Raw genomic sequence first — 12,306 nt, 5'->3', positions numbered from 1 at the left:
GCATCTGAGGAAACTCCTGCTGGTACCCTTTAGTCTTCTTGGGTAGGGTTTATCCTGCCTGCCAGGAGCTAGTTGCTTCTCTCACAGGTGTCTGTTCGGTGGCCAGAATAGGCACATCAATCAGCTATGACAGTTTCCTTAACGGGCTTCTGCAGAACTGAACTTTGAGGACACCTTCATGTGCTGTGTGGTGTGGTGTTAGGAAGAGAAGCTATCAGCCAGAGAACATCATAGCTGAAGGCAGAGTGCACACCACTTGTTTTAATGGCCAGTGTGCTGTAAGAAATAATGTGCTACCGCTTCTCTTACAGAGAACACATTTGAGGTAAAGCTGCTGAAGAACAGCTCAGGTCTTGGGTTCAGCTTCTGCCGTGAAGATAATCCTACTCCAGAACAGCTGGGCTCAACCATTGTGAGGGTGAAGAAGCTCTTCCCTGGGCAGCCTGCTGCAGAGAGTGGGCAGATAGATATTGGGGACGTCATCCTCAAAGTGAATGGGGCATCGCTCAAGGGTTTATCCCAGCAGGTTAGTGATCTTTATTGTCTGTCTTCATGGCATAACTCACGCTGCAGTAGTCCTGCATGTCTTGGTGGCTCTGCCTAATACTGAACCAAATGTGGCCTTAGGAAGTCATCTCTGCTCTGAGGGGAACATCTCCAGAAGTCTCTCTTCTCCTTTGTCGGCCACCGCCTGGTATACTGCCAGACATCGATCCTGCTTTGTTGGTAAGGCCTGTGGCATAAGATTCTTCTTTCTTAATTACTATTTGAGGGTTCATTTACTTGGTCTGGTGGGTTAGTTAATTAAATGCAAGATAGAAAAGGAGAGATGGGGGAACTGTGCTCACAGAAGCTCCTGTGGTAAATTCCTCAGGAGTGTACTGAGAATTTCACAGACTTGAGAAGAACGAGGACCTCTTTTGTTCGTGTTTTGTTTAGGGATTTTGTCTTTGTTATTTTTTTTTAATTTTGTATTTCTACATTTTCAAATGGGTTTACTTTCTAAGGCAGGTGTTGCTGCTTTGTAGCACATAGATTTGAAGTTGATCTCGAATACATACTGCAATGTGTGTGAAATATATTCTATGAAAGAGCAATTTGTCTGTTTCTGGTGTGTGTACAACTAGGAAAGAAACTGTTATGTTTACTTGCTGGAATTTAGAGATGCCCAAAAACAATTTTCAAAGCGTTCTAGTAGTTAAATTGGGAGAACAGGAAGACATTGCAGGATGCTTGGAAAAAGTGGAAATTAAAATATTTTCTGCAAAAGAGACTGTAGGGAGGAGTTTGCCTGAAAAGCAGGCTTTCCATAATACAGGGAAGAAAGTGTAAAAGGAGCAGAAACAGATTTTCTATGCAAATAATTTTAATTCTGTGTTCAAATTAGCAAAGCTGTTCAAATCTGATGGCAGAAACTTAAATGTACAAAGTTAAGCTGAAATTAGAGTAAGAAGAGAAGATGGACAATTGAACAAAATACAAATAACTCATCCTGTAATTCATTTCAAGTACAAAATGTCTTTGATAAGAGAACATGTATATCAGAATAGGTGAGGGGGAAGCAATAAAGAAACAAGCAACAGTTTTTATTCGTAACACTATTGCAGATTGGTACGTTCATGAATGCAAGAATTTGACCATAAAAGCATTATATGAAGCTTTTAAAATCTATTTTCCTTAAATGATTTTGCAGGTCTTTAGCATAGTATATTTCAAAGTTCTGCATACTTTGTCTTGGCAAAGATGCACTCATCTTGGCAGAAGAGGCTGCTCAGTCACAGCCATTGGTAGTATTAGGTAGTCTTTGCAACTGCATAGCTGGAGTTTAATCCATTTAAATGTCCTTGCTTTCTGTAGACCCCCATCAATTCACCCCTACAAGTATTTCCAGATGTCAATAGAGAAGTTTCTGGTCCTTCAAATGAAGAACAGGGAGATAGCTCAGATGAAAATGAAACTACTGATCTGAGCAAGAGAAGACTGAAGTCTCCCTCTAGGAGAGACAGCTACAGTGACAGCAGCAGGAGTGGTGATGAAGAGACGATGGACTCACTGGCGCAGTCAGGCCACAGCTGGAATTCTGCCCTCTGCCAGCCTCCAGATGAAGCTGTGACACAGGCACACAGCCAGCACGAGGCACGCAGTGCTCAGGGCAGTGCTCTTCGCACCATCTTGTATTCTGCACATGAGACTCCTAGCAGGTCAGAGCTTGAGGACAGGTGAGTAGCTCATAATGATTCCTGTAGTGCACTCATGGGAATGCTTCTTTTGTTTTGCTGGCTAGATCTGTATAAAATCAATACTGGTTCATGTATTAATTTACTGTTGACAGCCATGTTGTATAAGCTGATCTTTGATGCACTTGTTTGTCTCCAGCACTCTGCTGTTGGATTTGACATCGATCCCACCCTGTAGAACCATTCCTGAAGTTACCACATCTGTTTTAATAAACAACTGTTATGCTGCTCCTGCTTCTGAGCTACCTCCACGCCTGGAAGGAATGGCCTCACTACTCAGCCAGCTAGAAAAAAGTGCTGAAGAATATGAACCGGTAATTTCCTGTTTCTGTCTTTCAGTAGTTTAAGTGTAACCTCTGCTGTGTCAGCTGGAAGTTTTTGTAGCCATAGTTTGGAGAGTGACTGAATAGAGGATAGCCATATTAATTTACAAATGTGACGGTTGTAGGTTATAGTTGCACTGACTGGGGGTGTCTTATAAATGGCACTTACGCTCTGAACCGTGCTTGTACAGATATCTGCAGTTGTTTTCTCTCTGAGGTTTTCAGGGATTGATAACATTTCCTTCTGTGAGTATGAATGCATCCCTGTCTGCATAGGCAGATTTGCATACATATATTTTGTGTATCATTTTAGCCTAGAAGCTTGATGTTAAACATTTCCCTAGCTCTAGACAAGTTCTCAGGCTGGACTCATATACCAGGTACCTTGCTATGTGGTTGTTTAGAGATCGTCGGATGAATCAGGCCAGAGGGGGCCTCAGGAAACCCTGTTCTTTGCTGCTTTAATCAAATGCAAAATGTAGCATAGTTTTGAGACTCTTCTGAGATAGCTTCTTGCCACCCTGGAAACATTTGTGCAGAGTATCAGAAGGAGTTTGTGCGTCCATAGCCTCACATAATTGATTCACAAATAAAAAAGAAGTGTCAGTCGAGCCTTGATAGGTTTCAGTTGTGGAAGTCTCCCAGGTTACACAGCTGTTCATGCCCATACTCCCTTTTGAGAACTAACAAACTGTCTCCTTTTTAGTCTCTTCTTCAGAAGTTACTCACAAACCTTCATGGTGTTGTGTGAGTGTCTGTGCAAATGAAACAGATATGCATCTTTCTATTGACAGTTCATGCAAATAAAAATAGTGAAGGTATATGCATGTGTGCAGTTCCTAGGAAATACACAGTTTTATCTCATTGTAGGAAAACCTATTCACCTACTTCACTTGACTAGTTCCTGCTGTGCTGTCTTACTCAAAGAGCCTTTTTATTCATGATAGCTGGCTCAGAGTAAAGCAACGTGCCACTTTGGATGTGAGCCTTCACAACTCTGTTTAGATCATTAGGCCTTTAGTCCAAGGTCAGCTTCGTGCAAAAGTGTCCTGTCCAAATGAGAGAGAAGTGCTGGATACAGCTGAGTTAAGCCTGCTCTTGCAGGTGCCTCAGTGCTATCCATGCTTGTGTTCCAGTTACACCAATCGGTGCATTAGTTATCTATTTCTATTAGTATTAAATTCAAATTGCCCATGGTCTAAAGCTGCTTCTGTTCTTTTTTTGTGTTGTTAAGTGCTACTTTCTTCCCCTAGGAAGTAGAACTCCAGGTCACCATGACCAAGTCTGAAAAAGGCAGCCTGGGCTTTACAGTGACCAAAGGGAATGATAATGTGGGCTGCTACATTCATGACATTGTTCAGGATCCTGCCAAAAGTGATGGGAGACTGCGTCCTGGGGACAGACTCATAAAGGTAAGACAATTACCGTTTCTAGACAAAGGGACTGCATGAAAAGAACAACTTTGAGCCAAAACCAAAATAAATATGTGAGCTCTGTTGTGTGCTGAAATTACATAGAATCATAGAACGGCCTGGGCTGAAAAGGATCTCAAACATTATCTAGATTCAACCCCCCTGCCACAGGCAGGGTTGCCAACCACTAGACCAGGCTGCCCAGAGCCACATCCAGCCTGGCCTCAAATGCCACCAGGGATGAGGCATCCGCAACCTCTCTGGGCAACCTGTTTCAGTGTGTCACCACTCTCTAGGGGAAAAAATTTCCTCCTAATATCTGACCTAAACCTCCCCTGTCTTAGTTTAAAACCATTCCCTTTTTCCTGTCACTGTCAACCCATGTAAACAGTTGTACTTCCTCCTGTTTATACGCTCCCTTCAAGTTCTGGAAGGCCACAGTGAGGTCTCCCCAGAGCCTTCTGTTCTCCAAGCTAAACAAGCCCAGTTCCCTCTACCTTTCTTCATCAGAGAGGTGCTCCAGCCCTCTGACCATCTTAGTGGCCCTCCTATGGACCCATTGTAAGAGCTCTTTCTTGTACTCTAAGATCTTTCTTGTACTGGGGGCCCCAGTATAAGTACTGGTGGCCTGGACACAGTACTCCAGGTGGGGCCTCACAAGAGCTGAGTAGAGGGAGACAATCACCTCCCTCTCTCTACTGGTCGCCCCTTTTTTAATGCAACCCAGGATATAGTTGGCACACTACTGGCACATGTCCAGCTTCTCATCCACCAGGATGAGAATAGCTTAAGGAACAAAAATGTGCGTGTTTTTGTGCAGTTAGACAAGGGGAATACAAGAAGGAGAACACTGGGAAGGTTGCTGAAAGGAGTTACAGTGCATCCTACTTAAAGAGAGAATATTGATTTAATAAGGTACTTACTCAAATACATGGAGAAGAGGTTGTTTAAATACATCGATGGCTCCTACCTCGTTAGGAAAGAAACATAGATTTGCTGTGAAAGAGGTTCATTTGGAACCTTACTAGGAAATACTGGTTGCTTTTGTCTTCACAGGTTAACGATATTGACGTTACCAACATGAGTCATACAGATGCAGTCAGCTTTCTCCGTGCTGCCCCAAAGACTGTCAGATTGGTTCTAGGACGTGTGTTGGAATTACCCAAGATGCCAGTATTGCCTCACTTGCTGCCTGATATTACGCTAACATGCCATAAAGAGGAGCTAGGTAATAGAGAATTACAGTGCTCTTTCATGCTAATGTATTTTTCTTAAGTTCCAAAGAAAGTTGTTTTGTTTTGTTTTGTTTTGCTTCTTCCTGCACAGGTCTGTTGTTAGCAGGAGGTCATGACAGCATTTACCAAGTTGTGTATATCAGTGACATTCTCCCCAGATCAGCTGCTGCCAGAGAGGAGAGTCTCCGTGCACTAGATATTATCCATTATATTAATGGGGTCAGCACACAAGGAATGACACTGAAAGAAGCCAAAAGAACATTGGAAACATCCCTTCCTTGGGTTGTGCTCAAAGTGACCAGGTCTGTTCTACAACTGCATGTTTCCCTGTACTTGCTGCTTTTCTCACTGATTATATGTAGGTAAAACATGTTTCTGGTTTAACAGCTATTCACCAGAGCAGTATCAGCTGGCATATTACTGAGGACTGGTCCCAAAAAGAGGGAACATGTACTCTCAGATTTGCACTTCAGTGCAATAGAAGGGCATTTAGTACTTGCTGTGTTTTGTGTTTCTTGGGAAGACAAAGCTGTGTCAAGCTATCAAGTGTTCAAAACATTTGCAAAATATGGCACAGATTGTTTTAATGCATTCATTCCTTCTTTTTTTCTTCATTTCTCTTTTAATCAAAAGCATTACTGCACATTCTACAAATATATTAAAAAAAAAAAAAAAGAGGGAGAGAAAGAGAAGATATTGTTCTGTGCTTGAATAGTTCCATCGTGTGGATGTTCTGGCACAGCTCTGAATGTCAAAACCCTCTGGCACAGATCCTGGTACACCACCTTATTTTCACTAATCCTTGCTTCTATTTTTATGGAAATACTGCAGTGTGACAGACGTCAGACTACTCTTAAGTTTTAAGTTTTGCTTGGAGTGGGAAGTCTGGCAACATTTCCCTCCATTTTGAAACCTCCTAGTCATGCTGATGTTCTTTGCTCCTTCCCTTCCTATCCTTTAATTTGAAGGCAAGCAAGGTCAAGTCTTTCTGTCAGAACCTGGAATGAAACTGTACAAAGTCCTCATTCATTCCTGAAGTAGGAACCAGCCTAACTACCAGTGCTTCATCTCTGTCATTAAATGTTCTTAATATTCCAAAACTGTTGAAATGGAAAGTGCAATGAGCAGTTTTGTTGATTGTTGGATATTAAGATATACATATGTACAATAACCATGGGTTTTTTGTTTGTTGGTTGTTTGGTTGATTTTTTTTTTTTTTTTTTTAATATAAATTTCTGTACACATTTCTTTTCATAGAGATGGTCATCCAGTACTTCCAAAATCCAGGGGCTCAGATAGCTCGGATTCATGGTCAAAGAAAACTAATGGTAAGATTTCCATGGTCACACTGCATGTGAAATGCACATCTGTAAAAGTGAAGGAAGTTATGTGGGTCTTACATGCTCTCTAGCGTGCAGTTGCTGCACTACAGCTCTGTGTGCTGAGGTAGCTCCAGCAGGCATTTATTCAGTTTCTCTTGCAGTTCAGAAATTTTCTCTTTTAACAATCCTGAGTCATTCAAGGAGTAAGTTTGTAAGTTTAACTGATCCATTATTATTATTACATATATTTATTTATTTATTTTATTTTTACTTGTGTCCTGTTTGTTCTGACAGCAGATAAAAACATCAGTCTGTTACATCTGCAGAGGCTTCAGGTCTGATTTCGTCTTCTCTTTTTCAAGAGCAAAACAGCCCAGACTGATTTTATTGCATCCCCGGTGTTTGTTTCCATCTGTCTGCTTTTCTCTTCACATGTGGTGTCTGCAGTCCCACACATGGCAAGGACTGAGCTTCATCAATGCCCAGCAGACAAGAGCAACGGCTTTGAGTGTTTTGTAGACAGCACTGCTTTTAGTAGTGACCCAGTGAAAGCAACTCTCTTTTGCTAAGTACTACTCTCTTGGATTCAGTACATTTCACCAACTACATCTGCTTCTGTGCTGAATCACTGCGTATGCTACCACTTATATCTGAAACATTTGCTTTTTCCATTGACTTTTGTTGCTTTCATTTGTTTTGATTCATCACAGTCTTTGTTTTCCACACTTCTCCATTAATGTATCGTTAGTTTTGAATATTGATCTTGCCTCGTGACATTATTTTAATTCTTCCAGTTCATTGTTGCTCACATACTTTTCAACTGTAGTAAACATTGTTTCCAAAAACTTGGTCAAGATATTCCTTAGGAACCAGCCCTGTTGGAAGACACTGCCTTAAACACCTTTATCTTTCTGTGATTCCCTCTAAATGCTTTATTTCTTACACATGCTTTTACAAGCAAATTCAGAACTGGGCTAGAAAGCAGGTATATAGCAACTACTTATTCCACCCTGTCTCATTTATTATACCAATAATGTGATGTTTGGGGTAGGCGGGGTCTTTTAAATCATGGTGTCGCTCTTCTTGTTACCAAGGAGCGGAAGGTGCCTTAGAGCAAGAACCCAGGTGGCAGATGATGTGTGTTGATTCGGTTTTGTTGTTGGTTGCTTTTTTTTTTTGAAGAAAAAAAAAAAAAAGATAATTGCAAGGTTGTAATCTGTACAGTTGAAAGGAAGGGAAATTGCATCCTATTTCCCTGCGGTTAAGAGTTACCTTCTCACTGTTAGGCTGCTTATCAGCATTTATCTTTGCTTAGATTTGGTTATTTCTATGAGTGTTCCTGCTCTCTTATTCCATTGAACTTAAAGTTCAAATAACCATAATCAAGTATAGTTCATGAGTCATCATTTTGTCAATGGCCATTAATCAAACAGGCAAAAATGTTACTCATTTCACGACACGTCTTGTTTCTTTTATAAAAAAGATAAGTGATGGAAACTAATATAATTACAGTGAAGATGATGCTCTTAAGTTGTTTGGTTTTCCTCATTTTGTTTAGGCTGCTCACATGGTGATCCCTGTGATAAAACAGAAAAGACAACTGATGCCCACGGGTCCAAGGTAAATATCCCTCAATGGATTTTCATTAAGTAGAAAAAAGGATATAATTTACAGAAGTTGTTTTTTGGTTTGTTTCAATAAATAAATTGATTAAACAGTGCTTTACACCAAGCTGTGCAAATCCACTGTTGCCACTGGATGTGAAAAAGTAATTTTAATAGTAAATGCATAAATTTTTGGCATTAATCTTTTCTATCTTTGGGATTGCTCTATGTAAGGACAAATTATTTCATAAGGATGCAAGGCTGTGATCTGGTCTCTTTCTAGCTTCTGCAGGTGCTTATACTTGTTTCTTCATTTTTACATCTCTGGTTTTTCTTGTTGGTTTGGGTTGTTGTTGTTGTTTTTGAGAAGCGGTGTGATGTGGGATCCACGGAATTAAGCCTGCATATGTGTTATAGAGGATGTAATAATGTGAGATACTATTTTGTGTTTTCTTCTAATAGCTATCCATGTGTTTTATTTTTCTTAGTTGCTGTATTTTTTTTATTTGCTCATTTCATTTGAAAATTCTAACACAATTAAAAGCTACCGAATGAACAGGTAGAGTTCTACTCACCCCATCACCCTATTTGCTCAGATGAGATATGATATGCCTAGTCTCTTTCCATTTATTCCTAATGGAGCTATGTGCAAGGGTTGCTTGCTGCTTAAAAACAAGTGCCAAACTTTAGGAGTTAAGTTGTATTGTTCTTCGTTTGTCTTAGGTCAATGGCAACAGCATCATAGGACCTTCTCTTGCAAACACAGAAAATAACATCCATCATACAAAGGGACAACTAAATCTCACAGGGTCTGGAGATGCCCCTTCGCTTGGCTTTGCTGCTCAGATATCGGATGTTTCTAAACACAGTGACAAGTCAGGTAAGAACAGATGAGATGAGGGACCGCATAATTCAGTATGTGGTTCATGGATGAAAAAGAGTCAAGGCAACAGCACAGTTTGAACAGACTGAAATAAGTCAAAGAAAGGGTGGCAGCCGTGTTTAGAAGATCATCTTCAAGCCCTGTAGAGTGGAATTTGTTAATGTTGGAAGTAGATTTATGAAATCTGGATTTTATGCCAGAGATGATGAGAGAAAGTCACGATAACAACTAGAAATAGCACGTCAGTGTCTGCTCCTCTCCCTCTCTGCCTGTCTCCTTCCCTGTTTTGGGAAAAAATATAATTTTATACTATTTCATTTTAGAAACAGAGATTCCAGATGATGAATATTATGATGAAGATGATCACAATGAAGTAGTCCAGTATCTGTTGGACGTTGTAGATGAGGAAGCCCAGAACCTATTAAATCGAAACAATGCAATATCAGAGGCCCAGAGCCTTCTGCACATCAAGAAGGCCACATCAGAAGATCATCTGACAGGTACTGAGTCACTAGAAAAACAGGTCACTGGAAACTAGGCCTCTTGCAAATATGGTGCCTAGTGAGCAGTGGCAAGCATGGAATTGTTTTGTACAGTATACGTAGAATTCAGACCTTCTAGAATTATAATTATTTTAGCACTTTTGCTACTTTTGAAGTACATTTTGGTTATTATCATCTGTTGTTACATTAAAATCAGGGAGGAATGAGGACCTCAGGCAGTTGTATGAGCTCCACTACTTCAAATTTCTTTTAGATGGGATTTGGTCTTTGCAAATGAAGACTTATTGAACTTGTCAGATAGGGCAGCAGAGAACTGCTGTAGCAGCCAGATAGGTAAGACCTTTTCTGTAAGGTTTTCGTTAGACTTGCAAAGAATGAGCAGGAACCAGGTTTAGAACTTCTGTGGGTCTAAATATAATGGAGTTGCAAACGCACTGCTGACATGTCAGTCTGCTCACTTAACATCCCTGGCCTGTTCCTCTCTTACACTGTGGCACAGCAGTTCTGTTAGCTGCGCCAACAACCTCACTTTCAATTGCAGCTGTTACATTTAAAAAAGAGGAAACCTCAGATCTGATTCTTCAACATACTGATAACAGAGGGACTTAGAAGTTGTTGCTTGCTTACACTGATGCCTGTATTCTGGTATAATAAGATTCACATGTTTGAGACGGTGATTGCTGGGCATCTTTCAGTGTGTTCATGCTCTTTTTCTCTGCGTTCTGATTTTTCAGCTCCAGTGGAGATGAATGGGAAACTGGCAGAAGATAAGTCTGAAGACACAGACTGTGATGGTTCATCTTTACCTGAAGATTTTTCAGAGGTGAGATGGCATGAAGCTGGCAGATTTTTCTTTCTCAGATAGTCTCTTTCCATTTATTTTCTTCCATATTTGTATGGAGTTTGTAGAAATACCCTTATATGTATTTTAAATAATAATTATTTTAAAAATGTAATAATATAATAGCTTCTTAGTGTTATTTGAGGTATTTCATCTAAAATTTCCTTGATTGCTGCACGGAGAAAGGAAGAAGGGACAATGAATATTGTGTAGACTTTCCAAAATGTAAATGTGAGACTTCTTTCCCCTTATGCTTTACTAGAATACTCTCCTTAATTTGAATGACTTTTGTATATTCCATCCCCAGCATTATTACATGTTCTTTTTCACATCAATCATTAGCTTCTGAACTGTTGTTTCAAATTAGGAGAGCTCTGTCTATTCAGTATGTCCCTGCAGCTTTCTGTCCAGTGAATGGAGTGAAGAGATAAGTCAGGCATTCAGCTCTATCAGTGTTTTCTAGGAGATCCAGAAGTAAAATTCTCTGAGTGTGACAGTAGAGACTTTTCAGGGGTCATAATAAGCCAAAAAGTCATCTTGGAGACTTGCTCTTTCTCTAAAGGAGAACTGAAATGTCCTCTTCTCTTCTGAGTCTTCATTGTCTTTTGAGGAAGAACTATACCAGAGTACCTGTTATTTAGAGGTGAAGCCCTGTTCTGTGACAGTTGTGGCTCAGCAGAAAATAGAAGTGCTCACAATGAAACTTGCCTCATAAAAGGTTTTTAAGGATTACAAACAAAAAAGTTATCTGGAAAAAGTGTAGATGATTTTTCTGCTGCTGCAGGCAGGAAAATATTTTAAGATAGCTTTTGGCTTTATAATATTATGGCCTTTTCTAAGTGCTCTCTGTTGTTTTGGATTGATGAGCTGTCCAAAAGTGTCAAGTCTTGTATTATGTGATGTTTTGAACTTACTCCCCTTCAAAAATACTATGTGTAGCCATTCACATCCTTTAAAATCTACAGTGGGTGAACTTCATTACAGTGACCTTGATGTGTTTCATTATTTCTCTTCCAATAGCCCATGCACATAAATGGTTGTGAAGACCATGGTGAGGAAGGAGCTGTGCCAGAAAGGTAACATTGTTTTCCAGTGTTTCTTGAAAGTAAACCTATGAGATTTGAAGTAATCAGTAGAGATTTGGGTGTGTGTATTGGTATAAATAGATGTATATATATATATATATATATATATATATATATATATGAGTGGTGTCTTGCCAAATTGCTCTTTGTCCTTGTTATTTAAAAAGGTTATAATTCACCTGAATACTGGTCAGCTTTATGTGCTTTACCATGCCCTGGCTGCATTTTTATTCTTTTGATACGTGGTTATAACAAGTAACTAGGACATTTGTCAGATGGTTCCAAACAACTTCATTTGCACTGTACTGTTTGTTTCTTTCAAATGAAGAAGAAATTCAAACAATCTTGTCTTCAGTTTGAATCTTTACAAGGTTCCTTAATGTGATTTCTTCAGATCTCAAAGTGCCTGTGTAGTTCCACTGATGAGTCTGTATCCACTTGGGTGCTTGACACCTACTGTTTGTACGTGGGAAACTAAGAGCATGCCTGACCACGTTATTAACTTTTGCTTTGACCTGCCTTGAGTCCTGGAAATTCCCATGTTATTATTTCTGTGTTAAATATTTTAAAAGGAAAAAAAAAAAACAGGGGTTTTTGAGATCATTGCTATGGATTTGGTCCATGGGTACTTGTAGCTGTAAATGACTTTCTGGCGATGCTTCATGAAGTTGCAAATGCATTGGTTGTCTCTAGGTGTCGCTTCTTACTTTTGTTCTTTGCTCACTTTAGATCCCCTCCACAACCTCCCTTGAGTCAAGCAGATGAAGATGAAATCACGTGGGGAAGTGATGAATTGCCAATTGAATCAATCAGCCAGGAGCGTGTAAATAAAGGCAAGAGCTTCAGCAAACGATTAATTGA

General features: G+C 39.9%; 1 protein-coding gene across 8 annotated transcripts in view; it reads left to right on the top strand.

The window, feature by feature from the left end:
- The window catches only part of PTPN13 (protein tyrosine phosphatase non-receptor type 13), a 111,398-nt gene that overhangs the window by 92,623 nt on the left and 6,469 nt on the right, over window positions 1-12,306 (top strand). For 7 of the 8 annotated variants that reach the window (XM_048940954.1, XM_048940953.1, XM_048940952.1 and 4 more), the window contains 14 exons: window positions 312-526; window positions 628-726; window positions 1,858-2,219; window positions 2,377-2,551; window positions 3,814-3,972; window positions 5,029-5,200; window positions 5,299-5,509; window positions 6,465-6,535; window positions 8,088-8,149; window positions 8,857-9,013; window positions 9,340-9,516; window positions 10,254-10,342; window positions 11,381-11,436; window positions 12,175-12,278. In XM_048940954.1, coding sequence (XP_048796911.1) covers window positions 312-526; window positions 628-726; window positions 1,858-2,219; window positions 2,377-2,551; window positions 3,814-3,972; window positions 5,029-5,200; window positions 5,299-5,509; window positions 6,465-6,535; window positions 8,088-8,149; window positions 8,857-9,013; window positions 9,340-9,516; window positions 10,254-10,342; window positions 11,381-11,436; window positions 12,175-12,278 — 2,109 coding nt within the window. The remainder of the gene's footprint in view (window positions 1-311; window positions 527-627; window positions 727-1,857; window positions 2,220-2,376; window positions 2,552-3,813; window positions 3,973-5,028; window positions 5,201-5,298; window positions 5,510-6,464; window positions 6,536-8,087; window positions 8,150-8,856; window positions 9,014-9,339; window positions 9,517-10,253; window positions 10,343-11,380; window positions 11,437-12,174; window positions 12,279-12,306) is intronic. The other variant, XM_048940949.1, reaches the window with a different exon arrangement.

This window comes from Lagopus muta, chromosome 4, assembly GCF_023343835.1.
Source record: "Lagopus muta isolate bLagMut1 chromosome 4, bLagMut1 primary, whole genome shotgun sequence".
Lineage (NCBI taxonomy): Eukaryota > Metazoa > Chordata > Aves > Galliformes > Phasianidae > Lagopus > Lagopus muta.
This window is presented reverse-complemented; position numbering and strand designations above follow the sequence as displayed.